At 43.2% G+C, this 24404-nt stretch overlaps 1 protein-coding gene across 1 annotated transcript in view; it reads left to right on the forward strand.

The window, feature by feature from the left end:
- CS (citrate synthase) overlaps nucleotides 1-21538 on the forward strand; it is a 36557-nt gene extending 15019 nt beyond the window's left edge. Inside the window, exons 2-11 of the mRNA XM_066616673.1 lie at nucleotides 7429-7476; nucleotides 7761-7868; nucleotides 10422-10487; nucleotides 10573-10704; nucleotides 10964-11152; nucleotides 12238-12437; nucleotides 14808-14937; nucleotides 15038-15139; nucleotides 16562-16771; nucleotides 20021-21538. Coding sequence (XP_066472770.1) covers nucleotides 7429-7476; nucleotides 7761-7868; nucleotides 10422-10487; nucleotides 10573-10704; nucleotides 10964-11152; nucleotides 12238-12437; nucleotides 14808-14937; nucleotides 15038-15139; nucleotides 16562-16771; nucleotides 20021-20191 — 1356 coding nt within the window. The 3' untranslated portion in view covers nucleotides 20192-21538. The remainder of the gene's footprint in view (nucleotides 1-7428; nucleotides 7477-7760; nucleotides 7869-10421; nucleotides 10488-10572; nucleotides 10705-10963; nucleotides 11153-12237; nucleotides 12438-14807; nucleotides 14938-15037; nucleotides 15140-16561; nucleotides 16772-20020) is intronic.
- The last annotated feature ends 2866 nt before the right edge of the window (nucleotides 21539-24404 follow it).

Consider the following 24404-nt stretch of genomic DNA (forward strand, 5'->3'; position numbering starts at 1 on the left):
CGTCAGAATGGATGATGGGCGGATCCCAAAGGATCTCCTCTATGGAGAACTCGTGCAAGGAAAGCACCCTACAGGTAGACCACAGCTGCGATACAAGGACATCTGCAAGAGGGATCTGAAGGCCTTAGGAATGGACCTCAACAAGTGGGAAACCCTGGCCTCTGAGCGGCCTGCTTGGAGGCAGGCTGTGCAGCATGGCCTTTCCCAGTTTGAAGAGACACTTGGCCAACAGTCTGAGGCAGAGAGGCAAAGAAGGAAGGCCCATAGCCAGGGAGACAGACCAGGGACAGACTGCACTTGCTCCTGGTGTGGAAGGGATTGTCACTTCCGGATTGGCCTTTTCAGCCACACTAGACGCTGTGCCAGAACCACCTTTCAGAGCGCGATACCATAGTCTTTCGAGACTGAAGGTTGCCAATATATTCTGAGGAGAATGTTTGGCATTATATGAGACTTCCCTTACCAGCAGGAAAGATTGACTGGAAGAAATGAATCTGATAATTCTTTTGAAAGAGTCTGAGCTTTACGTAGCAGACTCAGCTCTTATCTTTAACACCTGCTTTTCAAGTAAAGCAGGTTATGGGGACTACATTCATATGTGCACCTTTCAATGGATGCAGAGCTAAAACTGTTCACATCTTCACATTGGTAGATCCATAGACTTTTAGTTCAGATATGAATCATATCTAGCACAGCAGACATCTTGATCACTTAACCAGTTGGCTCGTTCTAGAATTGGAGTGTCTCTCTGTCCCATTCTCCCATATCATATGTGTGGTGGCTTTAAGCATAGTGTTTTGCAGCTATATCTTGTTGTCAATATGTTTGCCAAGTTGGGTGGACAATCTTCCATGGCCTTAGCTTCATAGAGTGGGAATTGAAACTTTGATGTTGCACTTCAAAACACAATATTCCAGCTTTAATTGATTTATAGTTATCCAGACTGTTCTCCCTCAGTTGTGTTTCCCTCACACAGGGTGACCAACTGTCCTCTTTTTCCAGGACATGCCCTCTTTTTTTGCCTTGTGTCCTGGAAAAGAACTTAAATGCCCTTTTCCCTGTGAGCAGGCCCCTGCAGGCAACACATAGCCTTCTTGTATTTAATAAATTACATTAATAAATTATGTGTAATATAATTTTAAATTTCATAAGTAATATAACATTCAAATTAACCACATGAAGTCAATATACGAGTGTTTAAGCTTTTATTTTGTCATGTCCTACATTTTACTTGGATGCCCTACATTTTGGGGTGCCTTGTCCTCTTTTGTGGTTATAACATCTGGTTATCCTTCCCTCACAACCACCCTACAAAATAAACCAGAGTGCCTGCTTTATGGTCACTCAGTGAGCTTTATGGCTCATAAAGGTGGGGTAGAAATACTGTAAATAAATGGCTTTTAAATGCAAGACTCCTCAGTCCTATTCCAGCATTCTAACTACTCCCTCACATGATCAATAGTACTTGATAGTTCAGCTAGAAATACAAGGGTACAAGTCTGATCTTTCATCTGAAAAGTAAGCTGCTTCTTGCTCTGCCAGAATATTGGGGAACTTTCTCTTTTCAATGTAAATTTAGAGTGTTCTTAAGAAGTTGGGGGAGGAAGGAGGGAAAGCCATTGCATGTGTTACATTTGAATTCAAAGAGTTAAACTCTGCATCATGGGACTCTGTGAGAAAGGTGACAAGCAAAACTAAATTATCTGTCTTCCTTACAATGTAATGTAATTAGTTTGCACAATGGCTGTCATGTAATTCTTTAAAATAAAGCCCTGTTTGTAGATTGACGTTCAAGCTAGAGAAAAGAAAATGGAACAACAGGAGTGGAAGAGATGGGGGAATCAAATGTATTTAAAACATTTTGCAGTGCAAACAGTCCTTTCATGTATCCTGGCAGTGTAATATCTGGCTGACATTTGCTCACATGAGTTTTTCCATTCTGTGTACTCAGGTTGAGTATCCATGATCATTGTACAGTGTGGTGGTCCTAAACCTCAGAAACGCCAGTACTGGAGCACTTATTCCTCTTTCTCTTCTCCCCCACCCCAATCAAATATGGTGATTCTGATGCTTTCATAGACTTAAGAGTTTTTCAGGTGAAGTGCTTGCTAGCTTGCCAACTGCCCTTTAACTTGATGTTCTGGGTTACGCTAGTTAGAACATAAGAACAGCCCCACTGGATCAGGCCATAGGCCCATCTAGTCCAGCTTCCTGTATCTCACAGCGGCCCACCAAATGCCCGAGGGAGCACACCAGATAACAAGAGACCTGCATCCTGGTGCCTTCCCTTGCATCTGTCATTCTGACATAGCTTATGAAAGTGAAACTTATTCCTTAGGGTTATTCATCTTCTGGATCCAGCAATGTTGAACAGTACATTTTGGGTGCATCCAGCCATATGAGTGTGCACTTACTGTCCCCCAAAAGATGCAACTTGAGCTCTTTATTAAACCTTAAAAGGTACTACGGGCTTCGTGATCCACTCAGAATTTTCCCAGAAGCTGATCCCATTGCTGTAGGACTCAGTTTTCAATCTTGTAACCTGACTGCTGATGAAAGACAGCTTTATGCATGACAAATAGAAATTTGGAAATTTCTGTTGGCTTGCAGTCCAGCAACTGGGAGGTGTTATGTGCAGTAATGCCTTGGCAGAAGTGGCCCTGCTGAAATGGCAGCCTGTGTGATAATTAGGCTCTCCCAGCATCTCCCTCTTTCATTTCCTTGGTCTGCCCTTTCCCCTTCCCCTTTCCTTGCATTCTGAGGCCTCCTTCAATGTCTCCTTCCCAAAGCCTCAGCAGAAGCAGCACTACTGAAAGGGTGGCTCTGGGAGAGGCCAGTTATCACATGGCCTGGATGAAAAGCTTCTGCAGGCGGAATGTGGCCTGTAAGCCTTATGTTCGACATGTGTGATCTAACATATATATTTTTTTACTATTTATTTGTTTAGCGCAATCAGCATGCATGGCATTTTACGGTTGAAGAGAATGTGGGTCCCAGCCCCATGGAACTTAAAATAGATGATAGGGAGATAATGAAGGAAGAGGAGGGGAGTGATGCCAGGATAGATGGGGAAGAATGTACAATTTCATGTACATTGGGCTTGGTTGCAGTGTTAAATGTACTACAGGGTATTATGAAAGGCTTCATGGAAAAGGTGGTTTTTGAGGAGTGATTGGAAGGAAGGAAGAGAGTAGATGTTCTTGGGGTGATGGGGAGGAGCAGTGGAGAAGGGGTAGAGATGATGGTCTGGAGTGCATCAAGAGAAGTAAGGAGGGTTGAAGCCATAGATGGCTTGAATGCACCTTTTCTCCATAGTAGCTCGACCTAGCAAGTTTTGTAATGGGATAACCCCACATTTACACAATTAAAAGGCTTTTGTAGCTCAGCTAGTGATCTATGTAGTAACTAGTTTTAGCTAGAGAGATTGCATTGCACTGTTGCAAAACATGGATTTGCTGAGGTGAATGGGAGTCGATGGCAGTGCAAGCATTGGAGAGAAGTAGCGGCAATGTTGAAGTGCATGGAGGAAACCTTTCGGCAGCTAAATATGGTTGGAAGAGGTTTGTATCCCGATGCTTCTGGATCCTATTGTCTTTTTTTGTGGCCACCACAACCACTTAGCAGCATTGCTTCAGAAGAGAAGTGCCTGAATTGTCATTCAGAGTTGTTTGTTGAAATGACAGTGTCACATGAAAAACATGTCTAAGCTTAGACAATGTGCAAATGCTTTATTTGGAAACACAAGCTTGGCTTCAGAGGACCTTGGACTTCAAATCAACACCGTCTACGAAATGAATGGCAAGAGACTGTAGTCGAATATAAGTCCAAGCCCACTTGGACTTATATTGGATGTTGTTACTCAAAAGTACAATTAATCAGTCCACTTCTGTAAGCTTCTTTGCATGGTTGCTTGGAGGAGGTTCTTGTGTACCCCAGTGACCAGCTCTTTTGTAAACTTGGTTTTTGTTCTCAACTTCAGTAGTTTAGATTTGTATATTGGTCCAGAGATTTCTAGGCATGTCTTTTAAATTCCGTAATAAATGGAACTAAAAACAGCTGCTAAACTCGCACTCTGAATAGCATGTCCTGGACAGTTCAACTGTTTGCAAATATGATAGGAGATAACTATATTTGGTGTGTGCTTCAGTGTATGTTTTGTTTCTCTTCTCTTTCCTCCTCCACTGGGAGTTGTTGCAAGGTCCAGAGCAGAGCAGAGAAGCCTGTTGCTTAGACACTGCTGCAGGAACCACACCACTCTTGCCCCAAAGCAGCCTCTGTTTGCTTTGAGCAGTGCCTCCCAGAGTTTTGGGGGATTTATTCTGGTGGTAGAGTAACTTGCTCTTGCAAAGCTTATTGCTGTCCTCTCAGCCAATCTCAGCGTGAGCAGAATCTGGGATTCTGTAGTAGTCTGATGTACCCTGGACATTATTCTGAGAAAGATAGCTTTGCTGGTAGCTTTTCTACCCTGGATGATATAGAATGATTTTGGAGGAGCTGTGGCATCACGACTTGCTCAGTGTCAAAGTGATTTAATGCCCCTGGACTGGTTTTAATGGGACTGGGTGCTAGCAACCTCTGTAGCAGTATGCCTGTTCCCAGTTGGAGAGAGGGGCGCATTGAGCCAAGCAGCTCAGATAGAGCACAGACTGCCCATGAACAGTGGCATGTGTGCGTCTACTGCTCAGAAGGCATTAAAAGGGTGACTGTTGAAGAGAGAGGGAAGGAACGAGAGGGTCCAACAAGGAGGCATTCAGAGAAGCCACAAGGGAAGAGCAGGCCAGTGGAGAGTGGGCGAGGAGAAGCTGGTGGCAGCAGCAGCATTCGAAGGACTGTTGACCAGGTAACTGGCATTTTGGCTGAATTCCTAGGCTTTATTGGTCTATCTCCACCCACAGTAGCAGGCAGTGACATTGTCTGGACTTGAGAAAACTTGGACTGTTGTGACTCCTGCAGGGGTGTAGGAGCAAGGGGACTCGGGAGAGACTTGATGAGTTCTAGAAACCTGAACCACTATAGAGCCACAGAATTTCATGTTAAGCATTCTGAATTGAAACATTTCATCAAACTCAAACTGCATTGTATTTGTGGGAGATGTGTTCAGTGTCAGTGTATTGCACTGGTGTCAGACCTGCTTTGGGTTTAAGTATCTTGCTATTGTAATCTCACGTTTGTGATAATGTCATACTGGAGCTGCCTTCATTGCTGTCAGTACATACACTCGCAGAACTAAAGAAGGTTTGGACTCTTCCTTTTCAGGTTGAATATGCTGTCGGATCTATTTGGCTGGTCTCTTGCCAGTGCCTAGTAGAATCCATTCCTGAGCTTTTTGGCTGTCTTTCAAACTTGCTGGAATTTTATTCCCAACATTTATTTTGCATGAAGTAGCAGAGGCCATAGCAACAAAACTTGTTCAGTGTTTGTTTATTGTACCGAACAGGGCTTCTCAGACTGTGGGTCAGGACCCACTAGGTGGGTCGCAAGCCAATTTCAGGTGGGCCCCCATTCATTTCAATATTTTAAATATATATTAGACTTGATGCTACCACAGCATGTAACTGCGCTGGGGAAAATGTTACAGGTTTGTACTTTTAACAGGCTACTCTGCATATGCTTTTAACAATGATGGTCAATGGGACTTACTCATGGGTAAGTGTGGGTAGTATTGCAGCCTAGGATTGTTAAAAAATTTCCTGCTTGATGTCACTTCCAGTCATGACATCACTTTTGGTGGGTCCTGACAGATTTTCATTCTAAAAAATAGGTCCTGGTGCTAAATGTGTAAGAACCACTGCAGTAGAAAATAATCGGAAGTTGATAAAATCATTTCTTGCGTGACTGGAATAATAATGCAAGGGGTTATGAAATGTGACTTCTAGTAGGCAATAAGTCAATTGATGTCCAAAGAAGCCCAGCCTTCTGGTTTTAAAACAAGCATGTTTCTAGCCTTTGTGGCTGCTAAGATAAGCTCCCTTCCCAGGAAAGACTGTGTGGCCCCTATCTCTAATCTTGTTCTTTTTGAGTTAACCATGAAAGCAGGGCATTATCTGCCTAGGTTTCCTTCTTGGCAGCTTTGCTTAAGTGTTTCCATTAGATAAATCAAAAGTGATCTGTCACTACTGATGGTCTCATCTTGCCGCTGTGCTATGTACAGTATTTTCTGTGCTCCTTTTTAAACACCTTGCTTTTTTTGACTTTGTTGTTTTGCATGACTGCTTTGTTAGCCCCTTTGTATTGACTTGTGTATAAGTAAACCCGTGTTTTCAGGTTCAATCTTCAGGCATAAATTTTTTTACTTAGACGCAAGTATATACAGTATATGACACATGCAAATGTGTGCAAAACTTAAAGAAACAAGTAAAAGAAAAATAAATATGAAAACATCATCAAGCCACATAGAAGGTTGGATGAGATCAGAGGGAAAGCACATGGACAAAATTTAAAATGTGGTTATAACTGAAAATGGCTGGCAGAGCAAAGCGATGGAAATCAAGGTATTGCTGTACTTGCATGGAACTATAGAATACATAGCTATGAACATGACAAGTGAACTGAAAGCGCTTTTAAGTGGGTGTTGGGATTTTCCCAAGGGGTTGTTTCCTGGACAGTTGAAGTTGTGCTGTCAAGGTCTCTGAATCAGTGAGTGTTGGCTGCATTTGTATTATGTAGTTAGAACTGTGTGGTGGTCTGTTCAGTTCAGATGATACTGGTACATACTACTCTGAAACAGATGCAAAGTCTGCAGCTGTACAAATGCTAATGTTAGCAGACCTTTGTGGTGGAAACTCAGTTGCTTGCAGGTATCCAATGCTGCTAAACCAGCAAGATTGCTGAACTATGAAACTGTATCACTGCTTTCCCTGGTGGAAATGACTCATGATGGGCACATGCTGGGTAGGATCCAACTCTTGAGCAGTTGATGTTAGGTTTCCACTAGTAGGGACCACCTGTGAATTTCAAAGTGGTGAACTGCACAGAGTGAGACTGGGACAATCTGTGTGTATGAGAATAAATACTGCTTTAGGTTGTTCCATCTCAATGTTCCTGTCTCATCACTCCTACTCTACTAAGTCTGCTGCAGAAAAGCTGGCCCTGCATCATCTGAGGAATAAATTTGATTTCCTACTGTGCTTGAATCTCTGTACTGGTGCATTTTTCTCTTAGGTTTTTAACTTGGGGTAAAATTCTGGAGAGGATGTCTTACACTTCCAAATATCTTCCCCTGTGCATTGTGCTGTGGAAATGCTATGATGCTTGATAGCAGTTGACAATGACAGGCATCTCCTTTATAGTCAGGGAGGTGAGGTGAAGCTAGAAGACAGCATCAAGTAGAGTGAAATTCCCTTGGGGAAAATCTCTGCTTGAGAGGCAGGTGTGGGTGTTTGTCACTGTAATGCCAATGCTTAAGATGTCTGTTCTCTTTCCTTGCAGAATACATCATGTATCATTTTTGCAGCCAGACATGCCAGTGCTTCCACGGTAAGCAGTTCTTCTAGGCTGTGTGGGTTGTGCAGGGGAAATGGAGTTTGGCTATTCTGTCCTCTCGGCTACTCCCATAACCGCTTTAGGACCATCCTAAATTGTCCATAAAGAATATAAGATTTTTCATGTCTCATTTTTTATTTGTACTTAAGGATAGAGTCTAATTCGTTGTAGAGTTTTGTTCTCCCACCAGTGCCTTTTGACCTATGTTGCTGGCATTTAACTTTATGATTCATGAATCACTTTTCTACAAGATTGAACTTTTACCTTTTTGTTTTCAGAATTTGAAAGATGTTCTTGCAAACATGATACCTAAGGAACAAGCACGGCTTAAAAGCTTCAGACAACAATATGGCAGCACAGTCATTGGTCAGATCACTGTGGATATGGTGAGTTCTGCTCGCATATTGCTTGAGAGCACATCAGTGCAAGTATCCTAGCTATTGTGTCCTGCAGAAGATTAAACTTTCACCTGCAGCCTACTACCAGACAAAACTAACTCGAAAGAGAGGTCAGTTCTATGTTTCCTTCTAGGCTTTTTGTTCTTTGGTGTAGTGTCCTGAGAGAGGTAGTAAAGTATAACCTGGAGACTACTCCCTGTTTCAGAGTTGTCATCTGTAGCTACTTAAGGCAAGGCATCACAATAAGATAGGAAAGCTTGCCTTATGTCATACGTAACATAAGTACATGAAAAAGGGGCCAGTGTTTAATGGCAGACTGCATGTTAGAATAGAACTCTGGATTCTGCTCTTGGCACCTGAATTTAAAGGCTCACAAGCAGCAGGGCTAGGAATGACCTCTGTTTGGATATTCAAGAGCTGCTGTCAGTGCTAGGTTAAACAACTGAATGACCTGAGTCTTCTATAAGCTAGCTCAGCAGTTCCCAATCTTTTCCACCCTGTGACCCAGCTTGTCTGGCCAATGATTTTGATGGTGCTGGGGGTTGCCCCAGAGGCTTCTTCTGGATCACACTGGGCTAAGGCTGTATGTTGGCATGCCACAGTTCTGCAGGAGCACAGGAAATATGCAGAAAGTGATAAGTACAAGATTCAGCTTCCTTTTTAATTTTTCTTACATGAAGTTAGATCAAAGTGTGCAAGCAATGCAACAGGAAAGTCAAAGAGGTGGCCGCATATCACTTCCAGTGGCCAAGAGCAGGGCTGCCCTGTTCTTGCCTCTGTTGACTAGCAAAACCAGAAGCAAGCAAAATAGTAACAGTTGAAGAATTATGCAAAATAAATGATGCAGATTTATACAAGTCAAGAATCTGAATTGTTTGAAGTGCAGATTTTCCTTTTTGAAAGAGTGTACTGACAGCCCTGGGTAGGACTAATACATCAGTAGCCCCCTTGCCCGCTGTCGTCCTCCTCCAAACATGCAAGGCTAAAACATACAAGAGCCTCAACATGCAAGACAACAGCTTTCAGAAGACTATAAGAAGCTAATACAGGATTTCCCAAACTATGGGTCGTGAGCTCATGCCAGGTAGGTCATGACCTGGGACCTCCCACCTGTCCTCGTTTCTGGCTCCAATTTGGAGCCATTCTGAAGGTGTGGGGAGGCCCCAGAAGTCTCTTCCAGGTCACACTGGGCCAGCAACCCCCTCTGCGGACTTCAGAATGGCCTGCATAAGCCTTTGAAAGCTTACTTACGGGTTTTGGTCTCAGAAGGCAGCGTGGTTTGCCTCCAAAACTCGGAAGTAGCTTTTGGAGGCTTTTGCAGGCCATTCTGAAACCTGTAGAGTGAGGGTATTGGTCTTGCTCTCTAGGTTTCTGAAAGTGCTATTCTGACCAGGCTCACCCTTCCATGCCTTCATCACACTGTAGCCTCTGCTTATTCATCCTAATTCATAAATCCCAAACTACTGTAAAAAATTGTTCACCACTTGGAGTGGCATTTATGGGTTTTATCCCAGACTTGCTGAGATACTTGACCGTAGAGGGCTAGCAAGATATTCTAGACCCTCAAGCTACCCTATGTTACATAGGTACAAGAATTGACAAGTACTTCATAATGAAGTACAACACTAATGTGCTAACATTTTATGTCATAACTAGTGCTACTTTTTCAGGTAAATATGAAGGATTGTGTACGTGTCTATTTTTGCAGGGCAGACAGTATAATTAAATTACTGGTTCTTTCTTCAGAGGAAGTCTCCAGTTTGTAAATATCCAAGGGCTTCTTAATTGTGTGAAACCTGAAGCTGTACTGTGCATCTCTTCCTTCACATTTGAACTGGAGTTCATCTAGTTAATCCTTTGTGATGTACCACCTTGATCTAGCTACAGCTTTGTTGCATGCTAACAAGTCTCTCTGGGTGCCAGCTGGAAAGCTGAGCATGGACACTTGTTGAAAAGGGCTTTGTTTTTCAGCCTGATTGAGGCCACTCTTCAAGACAAGGGAACTGATGGAAAGTGAAGCATGTGATGCTCAAATTAAGGTTTCTTGTTGTGGCTTCTCATCTTTTTGGAGTGCTGAAAGAGATGACAGGCATTATGCAATTAAGCAACTGTTTTGGCAAAATGATGCCCCTTCTGAGAACAAAAAACTGCACTTTGAATCCTTGCATAGTCTGCTAAGAGAGAGCCAAGAAACTGCACAAAATGTTGATTCACTAAAATGTGTGGATTCACACATTTGTGAATACAGTTTCACATTCTGGTCTGTGCTAGAATTTACACCACTTAAAGTGGTGAAGGATCATCAATGGGCAAAACAGAGTTGTGCATAAATGTCTCCCCAACCCCTCTAAAAATATATATATTTTTTAAATTTGATAACTGAATGGGTATATATGTAATTGTGTGCTCAGGTACTCTACGAAAGTATTGACAGCTGGGAAGGTGTATTTGAACTGCACTTTATGTGCCATAGTGGAGATAGTTTTTTTCCTCTAGAGAGCCTCTCATGTTTAAACACTAATTGGTTCTTTTTGTTTTCAGATCTATGGTGGCATGAGAGGTATGAAAGGGCTAATATATGAGACCTCTGTTTTGGACCCAGATGAGGTAAGGAAGCTCAAACCTATAGTAACTTTTTTCTGCATGACCTGCCCATTGAAATGTGAAACCTTATAATTGGTCTTATTTCTAGGGCATTCGTTTTCGTGGCTACAGCATTCCTGAGTGCCAGAAACTGCTGCCCAAAGCCCCTGGAGGTGCAGAGCCCCTACCTGAAGGGTTGTTTTGGTTGCTAGTGACAGGAGAGATCCCCTCTCAGGAACAGGTAATGTGTCTGTCAGTGAAGGAGCAGCTGTGTCTTATTTGTGGAACATAAAATCTACTCCAGCAAGGCCTTCCGCAAGTTATTGATGTAGCATTGCAGCTTGTATCTACTATCTTTCTTGCATCTTCCTCTTAATGGCCTCCAAAACTGTTCCTGTCTAAGAAGAGGCATCTGTGGAACTAAAGGGGCAAGGAAGGCTGCCTACAGATTAGCACCAATTTGCACTGGTTACTGAGAACATGTCTTGTTTTCTCTTCAGGTGACCTGGCTCTCCCGAGAGTGGGCCAAGAGAGCAGCCTTACCTTCCCATGTGGTGACAATGCTTGACAATTTCCCCACCAACCTTCACCCCATGTCACAACTCAGCGCTGCTGTCACTGCCCTCAACAGTGAGAGCAGCTTTGCCCGCGCCTACTCAGAGGGAATCAGCAGGACCAAGTACTGGGAAGTAAGTGGGGATGTGTCACTTCTTCTGTTTGTATAGAAGCCTAAGGGGTTATGTGAGCTACTACTAGCTCAGCTGAGAGATTCTGGAGGGTAACACCTGTAGGTGATGGTTGTTTAGTGTAAGTCATCAGAAGTGAGACTGAGGCTGCAATCCTAACCACACTTTCCTGAGAGTAAGTCCCATTGAACAAAATAGAACTTACTTCTAAGTAGACCTGGTTAGGATTGTGCCCTTTTGGAGATGGTTATGGTATCAGCTCTCAGCAAGATGGTGCTGTACCTTATATGTATGCAAAAATATAGAAACAAGTGTGATTAGCATTGTGCCATAGAACTGGAATGTAGTTACTGATAAGGAAACATCAGAACTGCAATCTAAAGGCTGCCAAAACCACCTGCGTGTGTGTGTGTGTGTGTGTGTGTAAAATAAGTGTGCCTTGAAGCACTTATTGTTGCGAGATGATCCGCAATGTCTGAACAGCTCCCAGTACATGTTTAAGAGGAAGGCTACCTGAAGCTTACATAGTCAAGAGAGTGATGGTGATTAATGCACAGTAGCAGAAGGACAATGAAAACTGAGGTGAAGCTAACAGAGGACAATTAAATCCTGATTCCTCCAAGTTGGAGTAGGAAATTAAGGACGCAATCCTAACCCCTTATGTCAGTACTTTCCAGCACTGGCATAGCGGTGCCAATGGGACGTATGCTGCATCCTGCAGTTGGGTGTCACTCACAGAGGCCTCCTCAAAGTAAGGGAATGTTTGTTCCCTTACCTTGGAGCTGCATTGCCCATTGCAGTGCTGGAAAACACGGACATAAGGGATTAGGATTGTGCTTTAAGTTTTGCTTTGCAAATGCTGATCTGGCACTTGTCTTGCTGAGTGCATTAAAGATTGATTTGGTAATCGTAAAATTTGTCCAGGCTGGGATTTTGGTCAAGACCCTTCCCATCTGTACACAGAAGTATTGGCTGTTGTACTTTGGCCAGCGTTGGATCCTGCGCTACCATCAAGCTCAAACTGGAGTGAGGAGGCCTTTGTGAGTAGTTTCTGACTCCTTCTGTCTCTCTCCTGTCTTGCCTTGCAGTTTATCTATGAGGACTCCATGGACTTGATTGCCAAACTGCCATGTATAGCTGCAAAGATCTATCGTAACCTTTACCGTGAGGGCAGCAGCATCGGCGCCATTGACCCTGCCTTAGACTGGTCGCACAACTTCACCAACATGCTGGGATACAATGACCCTCAATTCATTGAACTCATGCGGCTCTACCTCACCATTCACAGGTACACTGTATGTGTGTTGACTAGAGAAGCTTCCAGAAATTCTGACTTCAGTGGCCATGCAGCTGCTGCTTCTGCTCACCTGAGCTGTGTAGAAAGATGGAAATGGCTCATTGTAAATAGTAATTGGGAGCAGTAAGATGATGGGAGTAGTGCTTGCCCTCTATCTTCCTCCCCCCACCAGTTAGCCACTGGATCATCAGGTATCTATCATACCAGAGAAAGCATTTAACCAAAGCTGCTGCTGTTGTTTCTCCACCCACACAATCCTATCCATGCACCTAAATTGGCTGGTGCAGAAGTTTTACCCATTGTGCAAATAAGGAAGTTGTAATGAAGAGAATTGGGACAGAGACTGCCCATCCCTCATAAATTATTGGCCATTTTCTTCTGCTGTCTTCTGCCTGTGTTGTCTCTTCTTGGAGGGGTGGAAAACTGATTGTGTTCTGGGAAGGTCCTGCCTGGGGGTGTGTAGCCCATCCTTTTGTACCCAGGAGCCTTTCTGTTTAGAACACACTAAAGCAGAGGAATTTGTAGCTGAACTTACAACAAATGAGTGGTGTTTTGCTTTCAGACCTGAAGATGCAAGGCCTGCATAACTTGTGATCCACCAAACCAAATGTAGTGTGTTCAGTCGTCTGGCAGGCAGCCCCCTCTCTATGAGGCCCAGGCAGGCAGCATGAATAGGGGCTGTAACAAACCCTGGTTAGGCTATTGTGTGTAGCTGTTGCCTTTTTCTGGCTTAGTGGGTCATAAGGTGTGCCCTTCTTCAGGAGCAGCTTTGGTTGGTTTTATAATCCTGAGCAGCCTGTTTTTCCAAGCTTAAACATGAGGGGAGGTCCTTCCAATGTTGCATACCTTGTAGTATACACACTCTATAAAACAAAAGCTGTATGAGTGATGTAGGTTTTTGAAATGCTTGTCATTTGCTTTTATTGATCTAGCCATTGATCTGCACTGTGTGGGCCTTGCTTCCTTTTTGGTAAAGACATTATCTGTGTGCTTTCTCCATGCCATATAACAGTAGGGGACTAGGTGTCCTCTTTGAAGTTACTGGAGAACTAGTACCTGGCTGCTGACAAGATTGTTTTACACTGTTCTGAAAAGAAGCTTTGGGACACCTTCTTTGAACCATGATCTAGTGAATGGTGCAGTGGGTCTTGGATGTAGGCCCAGGGCAGTGCTTGACCTTTCTGAGCAGATTTTAAGCAACGTGTACCTAATTTTATTCTGCTCAGGGCTAACTGTTATGACAGCAGTTCTGGAACTTAATCAGCTGATGTCGACTCTCATGAGATTGCTTGGGAAGAGACCCTATCTCAGTGGTGAATCACATGTTTTGCATTAAGGTTCAAAGTTCAATAACCATAATGTTAAGTTAAATTATTTTTGTTAGCAAGTGATGAGAGATCTCTTCCCAAAGTATTTGAGATCTGCCATTGAGTAGACCATACAGGGCAAGATAGACCAATTGTCTGACTCCCTGTTAGGAAGCATCAGTCACCTGCAAATGGCTCATTTTTTCCTGCTATAAGGTGTGTATTTTGCAAGTTATATTTGTGTTTTTTTGTAGTAGTAGGTTGCTTGTATCCAGCTGTGAAATGTTATTGCTGAAATCAATGTGTTGTGTAATTGGAGGGGATCTTTATCAAGTTTGCCTGTTAATATCCAAAAACATGGAGTGAGTTTAATATTGGTTCATAACTTCAACTTTGTGTTTACAAAGTAGTGAGATTCTGGTTGTGATGGTTAAAGTAGCTTTGGGGACCCATATCTAACTTCTTGAAGCTCCAAATAGAGTTGATGTAGTATGGCCTGTAAGCCAGCCATCTCTGGTTCATTTCTTCACTCAGTCAGGAGGCCATTCAGTGGTCTTAGCCAAACAGTATCTATCAGTCTCAGTCTCCAGGCCATATGTAGTCCTACTTTACAGTGGCTGGTAAGAGACCATTACCTATATGTGGTGGTAAACCCAGAACTGCCACAGACTGTACACTGGCAGCAGTTCCTTTAAGTCTTGGCTCTGTGGTGTGTATCAACATGGTGTGTCTCATTCACAGGTTACATTTTTAGATGGACATTTTAGAAGCCCATGGTGTGCGAAGTGTTCCAAGCCATTGGAAGAATCTGCTAAATAAGTATCATTGTTTAGAGCCATACTTGGGGCATTCTTGAATACTGACTAGAATCATGGAGTGATTTTTTTTTTAGTGCTATAGCGCATTGCCCTTGCTTTCCAAATAATTCGCATTCAAATACTTTAATGTAGTGGTTATTGGCCAAATGTATGCAATGCTTTGTTTCAGCTCTGCTGTGTACAGCTGTAGGTGGACCTATTCTCTGATGTTCCCTTATCTTCCTTTTTCTCTGCAGTGATCACGAGGGTGGGAATGTCAGTGCTCACACCAGTCACCTAGTAGGCAGTGCCCTCTCAGACCCTTACTTGGCTTTTGCTGCAGCCATGAATGGTCTGGCTGGGCCACTCCACGGTCTTGCAAATCAGGTAGGGGCTGCTAGCAACTCTTTGAACTTGGGTTTGGGGGAACTCTTTCTGTTGCATGTCACCAGGATATAACAGGCAATTCTAATGGGGCTCGTTACAGGAAGTGCTTGTGTGGTTGACGAACTTGCAGAAGGAGCTGGGTGAAGAAGTGTCTGATGAGAAACTGAGAGATTTCATCTGGAATACTTTGAATTCTGGCAGGGTGAGTGGCTATGTCCAAACCTAGTGAGACCCACTGATCAAGAATTCTGATGAGAGATTGCTCAGCAAACTTTGCTGAGATTAAGTGGGGGTGTCTGTCATAAAATGAACAAGAGTCTTCAGCAGGCAGATAATGTGGGGAAAGGGGATAAGAAAAACTCTGCTCAAGATCTTGTAAGTGTTCCTAATTTTATCAACAGTAGCTTGGATTGAGCTGTTTTTAAAAAAATCCTGTGCAAAGATGAGCTGTATTCTGGTAAACATATTGTTGTATTTTTAAGCCTCTGTGCATATTTGTATGCTACAAATACATATTAGTATACTAGGCAAGGAGCTATACAGAGTATTGAAGCTTAGTCCTTAATGGGAACTCTTATTTGGTTTATCTCGCTCTCCAATTTCCTGCCCTAGCTTCTGAGACTTGAACGGTTTTCCCTGCAACTCCAAACATATTTTCAGCTAATAGAACTAGAAAATTTGCTGCTTTGGGGTGGAACCCTGTTTGCCCCCCCCCAGTGGTGGTGTTCTCAGAAAGCTAGATTCTGCATATGTTACAATATTATTTTTGTGCTCCACTAGAATGGTGACAGGCACACAACCTTGGCTCTCTATCTTTCCCTTTTGTTTTATCTCTACAACTCTTTGGAACTCTTCTAATGATTTTTAGAACAGCAACCTTGTGTTAAAAATATCCCTTCTTATCATCTTTTTGTTTTGTGACACAAAGAAGTGGGTTTTTAATTGGCAGATGTATCTAGGATATGTGTAACCGTCTTCCAGCCCTTCTGCAACAGCCCCTTGATATTAAAAGCATATTAAAATTAAGTGGAAGAAGGAAGGAGTTGGTTTTCTGGTTTCTTGATTCCCAGTCTAGTGATTGTTGATGTTGCCATAGTAAAGAAGAGCAGAAATACCAAATCAGATGGTAGAGGTAGTCATGTGGGTGACAAAGTGGTACAGGGCCAGTCTGTGTTCTGAATCAATAGCCAGACTTAAAGGTAAACACAAGAGGGATATGGCAGTCTAGGATATATGTTGGTAATTAAAAATAGTTACATTTTTACTTTCTCCCTGCCCCAGTGTTAATACTGTTCCTCAGTCTTTTGTAATGCACTCCTATGGTTTAAGACAGTCTCGCTTCCAGAAACTGTTCAGTCTACCAGCTTTAGACTGCCCTATCTTGCTTGTTATCTTGTTCAAGGTTACAAGAGTTGATCTGAAGCACCTAAAGAGACCCACAGCAGTGGTTGTGTGACAGTGGTTCTCAACACTGATAGGGAAATGTTTCTCCATTCTGAGATGCAAACAGCTGTAAGCCATTTGGCTAGGCATGAGTGTCAATAACCAGAAAGGGAGTGAGAATCTGTCTTCCACTTCTTTGGCATAGCAGCACATGGTACTGACAACTTGTTCTGTTGTGCAGGTGGTTCCTGGCTATGGCCATGCAGTGCTGAGGAAGACTGACCCCCGCTATACATGCCAGAGAGAATTTGCCCTCAAGCACCTTCCCAAAGATCCACTCTTCAAGCTGGTAGCTCAGCTGTACAAAATTGTCCCTAATGTGCTGTTGGAACAGGGCAAGGCCAAGAATCCTTGGCCCAACGTGGATGCACATAGTGGAGTCCTGCTACAGGTAAGTTGCTAGCTCTGGCATTGACTATTGGAAGAAGGAGCATAGACCCCCTGCAACCACAGTTTGGTCCTATAAGGGACAAACCCAGGAAGCACCCTTATACCATAACAGACCATCAAACTCAGTATTACCTACAGACTGGTAATGGCTCAGTCTTTCCTGCCACCTGCTACCCAGTCACTTTAACTGGGGTTTCCAAGGATTTTCTGTGTGCAGAGCTATGGTCTTAACCTGATAGTTATTTTTCCCCTCAACCAGTCACTTGATTGTGAGCCTATAGTTTTGCATTCCGGAAGGGTGAGAGCCAGTTACATTTCTTGCAGATGTTGCTCTAGTATTGGCTTTTCTTACACAATCATTTATTAGTGTTTCAGTTTTTTAAAAAAAACAAAAAACTTGGGATTGGATAGAAATAAGACCAACAGGTGTGGACTTTGCCAATGGCTGAGAGGTGGTCAGCTGTGCACCCTTGACTCTGATCGTACTACAACTCCTATGTTGTATTAATGCGTGTGTAAATGTTCAAATATGCAAGCAGATTGAATATTTTCTGTACACAAGTCTGAACCTTGTACAAGGGTTCTGTTCAGCAATGGGTTATGTTTAGCAAGATGGTGAATTTGCTATGTTAGGGGTAGTGCTGGACCCAAGTTGACTTGCTTCCCACACTCAAAGTTCCAGGTTAGCATCTATACTTGAATTGTTTCTGCCATTTGCTACTTTGAATGGTACAGCTTAAACAATGTCCCTTTGCTAGGCGATTTTTAAACAGCCTTGCTGACCTTTGTGATGTAAGACGGAGTCATGCGGCAGACAATTCATCAGTCTCTCTCCAGGTGCTTAGAAAGACTTCACTATGAGCCAATGACCCCTCCCTTCACCCAGAGCACATAGCTGGGAAAGAAAGCACACTGATCATCTTTTACATGCTCAGGGGGAAGAGAGGGGGTTGCTTGCCTTGGAGTGAAGCCATTCTAAGTGCCTGGAGAGAGAATGATTGATGTATTGTCAGCTGGCTGCTCTCTCTCACATTAACGAGGCTATTGTTAAGCTAGTTTTTTCCTTTAATTGATAGGGCCCTTGTTGAGATAAAACTGCAGGTGAAAAATCAGTGGATAATTAGTTTATACCTGTATTGGCAAGCTTAGCTTATTTTCTTGCAGGAGGAGTCAGAACCAGATCTCCAGTGACTTACAACTATAGAGTTCAGACTTCTATACACAGGAGAACCTGTTCTGTATCACTTTACTGTGAAAGCTCTGAGCATTGCAGGGCATTCTGGAGTACATCTTAGGACAGGGGTGTCAAACTCATTTCATACAGTGGGCCAAACAGCATTTATGATGCCTACTGATGGCTGGAAGTGGTGTCACTGAACAGGTCATAAACCTGAAATTAGCATTTTTTTCTCACTTAGGAATTAGCTGCAAATGACAGAAGAGAAAATAAGCAAATCTTGATCACATTTCAAGATATGGGAGAGCCAAATTATCATGCGGGCAGTCCTTTCAGCAGTGATATTCATACAGCAACATTCATACAGTGTGGTGGTGCTAGGAGAGATCAAGGGCCGAATAAAAAGCTTCCGTGAGCTGCATCTGACCCCCGGGCCTTATGTTTGACACCTCTGTCTTAGGACATGCATTAATTTGTGTGGGTCATAAGCGAAGGTTTTTGAGTCTAGCTGCTCTCTATATAAATGCATATGTGTTCTTGAATTATCTGTATATATGTTCTAAAATTTGCCAGATATGTTTCTGGAGTTGTTTGTTATGGGCACACTGCCTCTGGGGCAGCTTGTCTGCCGAACTGGGCATGGAACCCTTGCTAGTATCTGCAGAACAGAGTTGGAAAACACTGATTTGCAGAAACCCTGGCAGGCTGGTGGTGTGCCTCCCTCTAGTGGTGGCTACCAGATCTTACCGATACTAACTATAGCAAAAAGCAGCGGAGTAAGGGAACGCGGCTCCATGGCTCTGGCAGGGAGTGGCATCAGAATTGGGGTGAGACAAAACATCACAGTTCCTCCCCCATTACTTCTGATAATCTTAATGGAAAAAGAATCAAAAACAGAGAAACTGGTTGCTCTACACCATCTTCCACCTCCAACCTTAGAAAACGTTTTTTCAAGAAGAGAATGAAAGTTTTTTGTGGAGCTAGTGAGGGCTCTCCCAAGTGCTTTCTTCTCTGGAAGAACAGAAGAGTGGCCTTGGTGAATAAATTTAAGATCCCGTAGTAGTCAGTTGCCTTTCAGAAATTTGCAAGCAGGGTATAAGGATGATGTCCGCTGGAGCCCCAGCATTTAGTATTTAGGTAGTTTCTATACACAGATGTGATATTAGCCGTGACAGCTAATGGAACATTTATGCCCTACCTTGCGACAAAGTAACCCTTACAGTGCCTCGCAATGATACATTTGGTGAAATGTCTAAAATAAAATTTAGTTTTAGTTTTATTTTATTTTTAATTTTATTAGTTATTTTAATAACTAAAATTTAGTTGTAAAAAGCACCCTGAATCTATAGTTAATCCAAAATAAAGAGCCAGAATTGCTCTTCAGAGGCCCTCTAATAGCAGTTGAGAAACATAATCCTCCATGACTGTCTTAATCTCTCTCTCTCTCTCAGGCCATCTAAACTAGTAACAGTTGCCACAATTTAGGGGTGTGTGTGTGTGTGTGTTCCTTATGGGCAGTTTGGGGACAAGGCATCTTAAAAAGGACTGCGCCTTTCTGTCCAAATGAAATCGTTTGGTTTTTGAAGAAGTGGGAGCTTGAAGTACGTTTTCCATCCAGCTTCTAGGAGCTGAGAAAGCACAACAACATGGGAATGTTCTGAAATACCTAGGTTTTGTTCCAATTTTATTATGTGTTGCCCATCTGCTGAAATATTATCGTCTTTAACAGTATTTATATGCTGCTTTTCAACGAAAAGTTCACAAAGCAGTTGATAGAGAAAATCAAATAACTAATGGAAATGCTCTCTTAGGCAGACACGTTGCATTTTTTCATGTCAGTCTTGCATTTCTTTAGAAGGGTAAACTGAGGGATCTCAAGGGTTCTGAAAGGATTTTGCAGTTTGGGAAGGTCTTGAACAGCCATTAAGTAGAAGCAGGTAAAAGTAGAAGAGTGGGAAGGCATAGCTGTAAGTTAATTGGGGACACAGCAGCCTTATCAGTACTTGCACATTGAATGACCCGTTTTTGTGTGTGGCAATCCTGTAACCGCTATCTTTTTTTCTTTGTCCGCAGTACTACGGCATGAAGGAGATGAACTACTACACAGTACTGTTCGGTGTGTCTCGGGCCCTTGGTGTTCTGTCACAGCTCATCTGGAGCCGGGCACTTGGCTTCCCCCTAGAAAGACCCAAATCCATGAGCACAGATGGGCTGATGGTGCTTGTGGGTGCTAAGTCTGGTTAAAGCAAGGGATGTGGCCGGGGTCAGCCATTGAGGGAATGGTAGAAACAATTCAACTTCTTGTTTTTGTTCAAAGGACCTTGAAAAGATCCTTCCTTAGAGGCACTGACCATCGCATTTTCAGGTTATTTATGGGATAAATTCAGATAAACTAGATACTTATTCCCCCCAAAATGTCACCATTACTTTAATACCACCTAAAATTAGTTTAGGCTCTAAAGTGCAGGGCAGAGGACAACTCTTCCCAATCTAGGACAACTCTTCCCAATCTAAACTGGTCCTCCAGACTAGAGAGTGCATTGCTTTCTCACTCAGTCCTCTCTTCTTTATTGCCCCATGTTTCAGGTGAGGAGCAGAGGACACTGCCCCTAAAATAATCATGTCATATCACAGGATTGCTCTGTATCAGTTATCTTGCCTTTCCCTTCCATATAGAGATGTTTTGCACTCTAAACAATATCCTTTTGTAAGCTGATTTGGAGTGTTGATGGGACAGAGGGAGGGAAGACAGGATAGGACAAAACCCTTCTCTCTCCTTCCCGGCTGCCCAGTCTCCTTCCCTGTTTGTACATTTTCTCTTCTTGCTGTTACAGTGAAACAGCTGAATATGTGCTCTTACTGGCAGGGCTGCACCTCCAGTCATACTCTGTGCTGAAGGAGTACAGCTCATCTCTTTGCCTACCAAAGAGGGGCAATATGCTCTTCCCTCCCTCTGTACACCACCTTGCTGAGTTGCTACAGCACTTGATTGTCCTGACTTGCATTGGTACTTGCAAACCTTTCTGGTGAGCAGCACCCAAACCCCTACCTTCTGTGGGATGGTGCTTTGTTACTCAATACAGTGAACCTCTGCCAGGAACACATCTGCTTGCCCCTTCCAGTTTGGCTTGAGCAGATGAGGGCAGGGTGCCTGAAGCAAGTAGTTTCCTCCCACCTTACTGTCTCTTTTCTCTGTCCTCCCCCACTTCATTTTGACTTTGGTATCAGTGCTGTGGTATTGTGGGGATGTCTACACATTAAAGAAGGTGTATTGGTAACATTTCCAAAATGGCAGTAGTTGATAGTAGTGTCATGTGAGGGCTGAATTCGCAAATTGAGAGCAGTGACAGTGAAGAATGGAATTTGTCTCCTGGCCTCCTTTCCTCTCTCGAAAGGACTTCATACACTCCTACCATGTTTGTTTTTCTTTGTGTGTTTGTGTGAAACCCCTTTGTCCTCTTACCACAAAAAAAACCCAATCTAAGTTGAAGGCACAGCACAAATGCTGTGAAAGCATGAGCGTTCCATTGCAAACTACAGGTGGTTCTGTACAAACTGCAAAATAAATGTTTTTATTAACAAGTTACAGTATCTGAGAGTCTGTCTCTGTTTTTCAAGTGCCCTGGAGGTTGCATGTGCTCCTGAAGCTATTGTTTCTGTTTCCACATCCTCCTCTGAAGCTGTTGCTTCCTTTGCAGCAAAGGTGAAAGAACTGAACAACTACTTTTCTCAAATATAGAACAACCTTGAGGCTCTTAACCCTTCATCCCTGCCTCTTGACAGGCTTCTCTCCCAAACCTCGATGTATAAAGTCATTATTCCATCAGAGAATCCTCTGTTATAGGAAGGAGTTGAATAGTGTTTTGTGTGGCAGTTCCTTTGCTGGTGCATGACAACCAGCTTCCTGATGGAAACCGGTCACTTGATACCAACTGCATAGATGTGGTGTGTACACACAGTGGCTACCTCCTTCGTATACTACTAAGGAAAACAGTTTGCCATATTCTTCACTTGCTATACATGCCTGATAAAGGTTGCTAGATCTTTCCAAGTTGAATCTAGGATATTGGGGGGGGGGGAGAATTCTGCAGTGGTCATTAATAGCTTTGAATATTTAGTCCCCCACTGTTTCTGGGTGGATATATCACCTTCAGGAAATTAATAGCAGATGAGGAAAACTGCAAGCCAGATGGATGTTCATATTAGTGGCAAGAGTGGCTATCACTGAAACAGGCTAAGAACTTGTGAATGGTTATAAATCAGGAATATGTCCCAAGCTGGAATGTTTCCTGGAGAAAAGTTCTAGCCTCCTTGTAGACTTGCTTTATTGCAGCAGCTGATGCCCTTAGGTGTGAGGCAAGCCAAGTCCTGTCCTTGAAAAGCACTGTGCACATCGTGGAAGGAAGCCAGCACCTGTAGAGGGGAAAGGCTGGCAGCACAGCTGAAATGAAGTTCCCAGAAGGCTTCTATAAATATACCAGTTCCCTTGTGGGGGGGTTGCCAATAGACAAGCAGAGAGCACAGTCCTGATTCAGTGAAAACTAAGGCCCTACAGTGTTTTGCTTTCACCTAGGTCTACAGAAGCAATAACACTACTCCATGTTCAGAAAAGCATTGCTGTAGTTTCTCTGGCCTGTACCACATTAAGTGATGTTTGATTGGTAACTTTTTGTTGAGCAGTGCTTCTCAAACTTCCCAGGAGTTTTACTCCTTGGGTATCTCTTTGTGGGGGGAGGGGCAAAGGCAGTGATGCCATCCCCAAGATTGCATTGCTAACAGGGGTGGAAGGGGGGTGCTTTTACTTACAGGTAGCTGCAGGATGTTATAGGAGGTGTGGGGAGCCCTGTGCAACCCTTCACACAGGTCCCCAATGCTTAGAATGCTGTAAAAAAAAAAAAAGCTGGTGCAAAGCAATTCCTCTTTGCATTTGCAACATGGAAGTGCTTTGCACCTGTTTTTTTCAACATTCTAAGCATTGGGGAGCCCTGCAGAGGGCTGAGCTGGGCCCCTACAGCTCCTGCAGTCATGTTCCTGCCTTTGCCCCTCCCCCACCCCTTAAAGGGACCAGAGGAGTTTTACAGAGTAAGAGAAAAACTGGTGTAGAGCATTGCTCATGCAATATAGTCTTCAAGTACGTCATTCCTTGTCCTGAGTGAAACTAACTCCTAGGAGGGTTGTAGCATGTATTTTTTATGAATAGGTAGCAGGTTCTAGTTAATTTATGGTGTAACTGTTCAACAGTTGAACAGCATTCAACAAGATAAAGGCACCCTAGTCTAATGTCTAGTTGGTTAAGATTGTCAGAAAGATACAACTTTAGCTGCTGTGCAGCATCAACTGTCTATAGCAGGGGTATCTAAACTTTTTGGCCCAAGGGACGCATCAAATGTCTAGTACAGTGTCAAGGACCAAAAAAATAAATATAAAATTTAAATAAATGAATAAATGGGCTCTAATGTCTAGGATTTCTCCAAACACCAACACAGCCCAAAGCACACACTTAAACAGACCCCCATTCTCCCACCCCACAAGCACAACTGGTTGTGTTTGGTCAACTGGGCCAGAGGCTCTCGGGATCAGAGAGGTTGGCCACGGGCCACATCTGGCCCCAGGGCTGGGGTTTGGAGACCCCTGGTCTATAGTACAGAATAACTGTACAATACTATGGTACAATACAGTAAATCTTAAAGGCTGTGAGCGAGTAGATGATTGGGTGCCCTAGTCAATGTTTCATTTTAAAGATGATCATCTACTAGCTCACAGCCTTTCAGCTTTACTGTTGCCTCGTGTCATCACTCTGCAATCAAGGCTCTGTATTTGAATGAATTAGGTCAGTGGTTCCCAAACATTTTAGCATCAGAACCCACCTAAAAAGTTTCACTTTACCAGATGCTCAAGCCTCTGTGGCTGTAATAGTGATTGGGCAGCGGTGCTCCCACAAGTAAGTTTTTTAAGCCTTGATGCATACAACCTAAAATCTGCATTGTCAGTTTTGTTACCCACCAAAATTGGGTCATGACCCACTGGTGGAACCCCAGACCATTGAATTAGATTTACAGCCCACCTTATCCAAGGTTAGAGCACAAAATGGGTAAATGCCAATTTCAGAAGGTGGTCACTTCCTACATCTAGTTAAGATGTTGCACTGGCAATGGCAGCTTGGCTTAACCAAGAACTACCCACAGACAGATGTATACATTTGATCCCTGTTGCGTATATGCAATGTTGGGCAGAAATGGCTTAAACAAGTATACAATGCTTGCTTAGCAGTTTGGCAGCAAAATCCAGCTGTGGAAGATGATTTGTGTTCTAGGTAAATAGTTACCCAACAGGCAGCAACAGAAGGCTTTTGCTACCTGTAGGAAATAGTCCCAAAGGGTTCCTCTTGTCTACAAACTGCAGCCTGTATTACCATTTGAGCTAGAAAGCCAGGTCATAAGAAATACAAGTCTCATAC

This window comes from Tiliqua scincoides, chromosome 2 (assembly GCF_035046505.1).
Source record: "Tiliqua scincoides isolate rTilSci1 chromosome 2, rTilSci1.hap2, whole genome shotgun sequence".
Classification (NCBI taxonomy): domain Eukaryota; kingdom Metazoa; phylum Chordata; class Lepidosauria; order Squamata; family Scincidae; genus Tiliqua; species Tiliqua scincoides.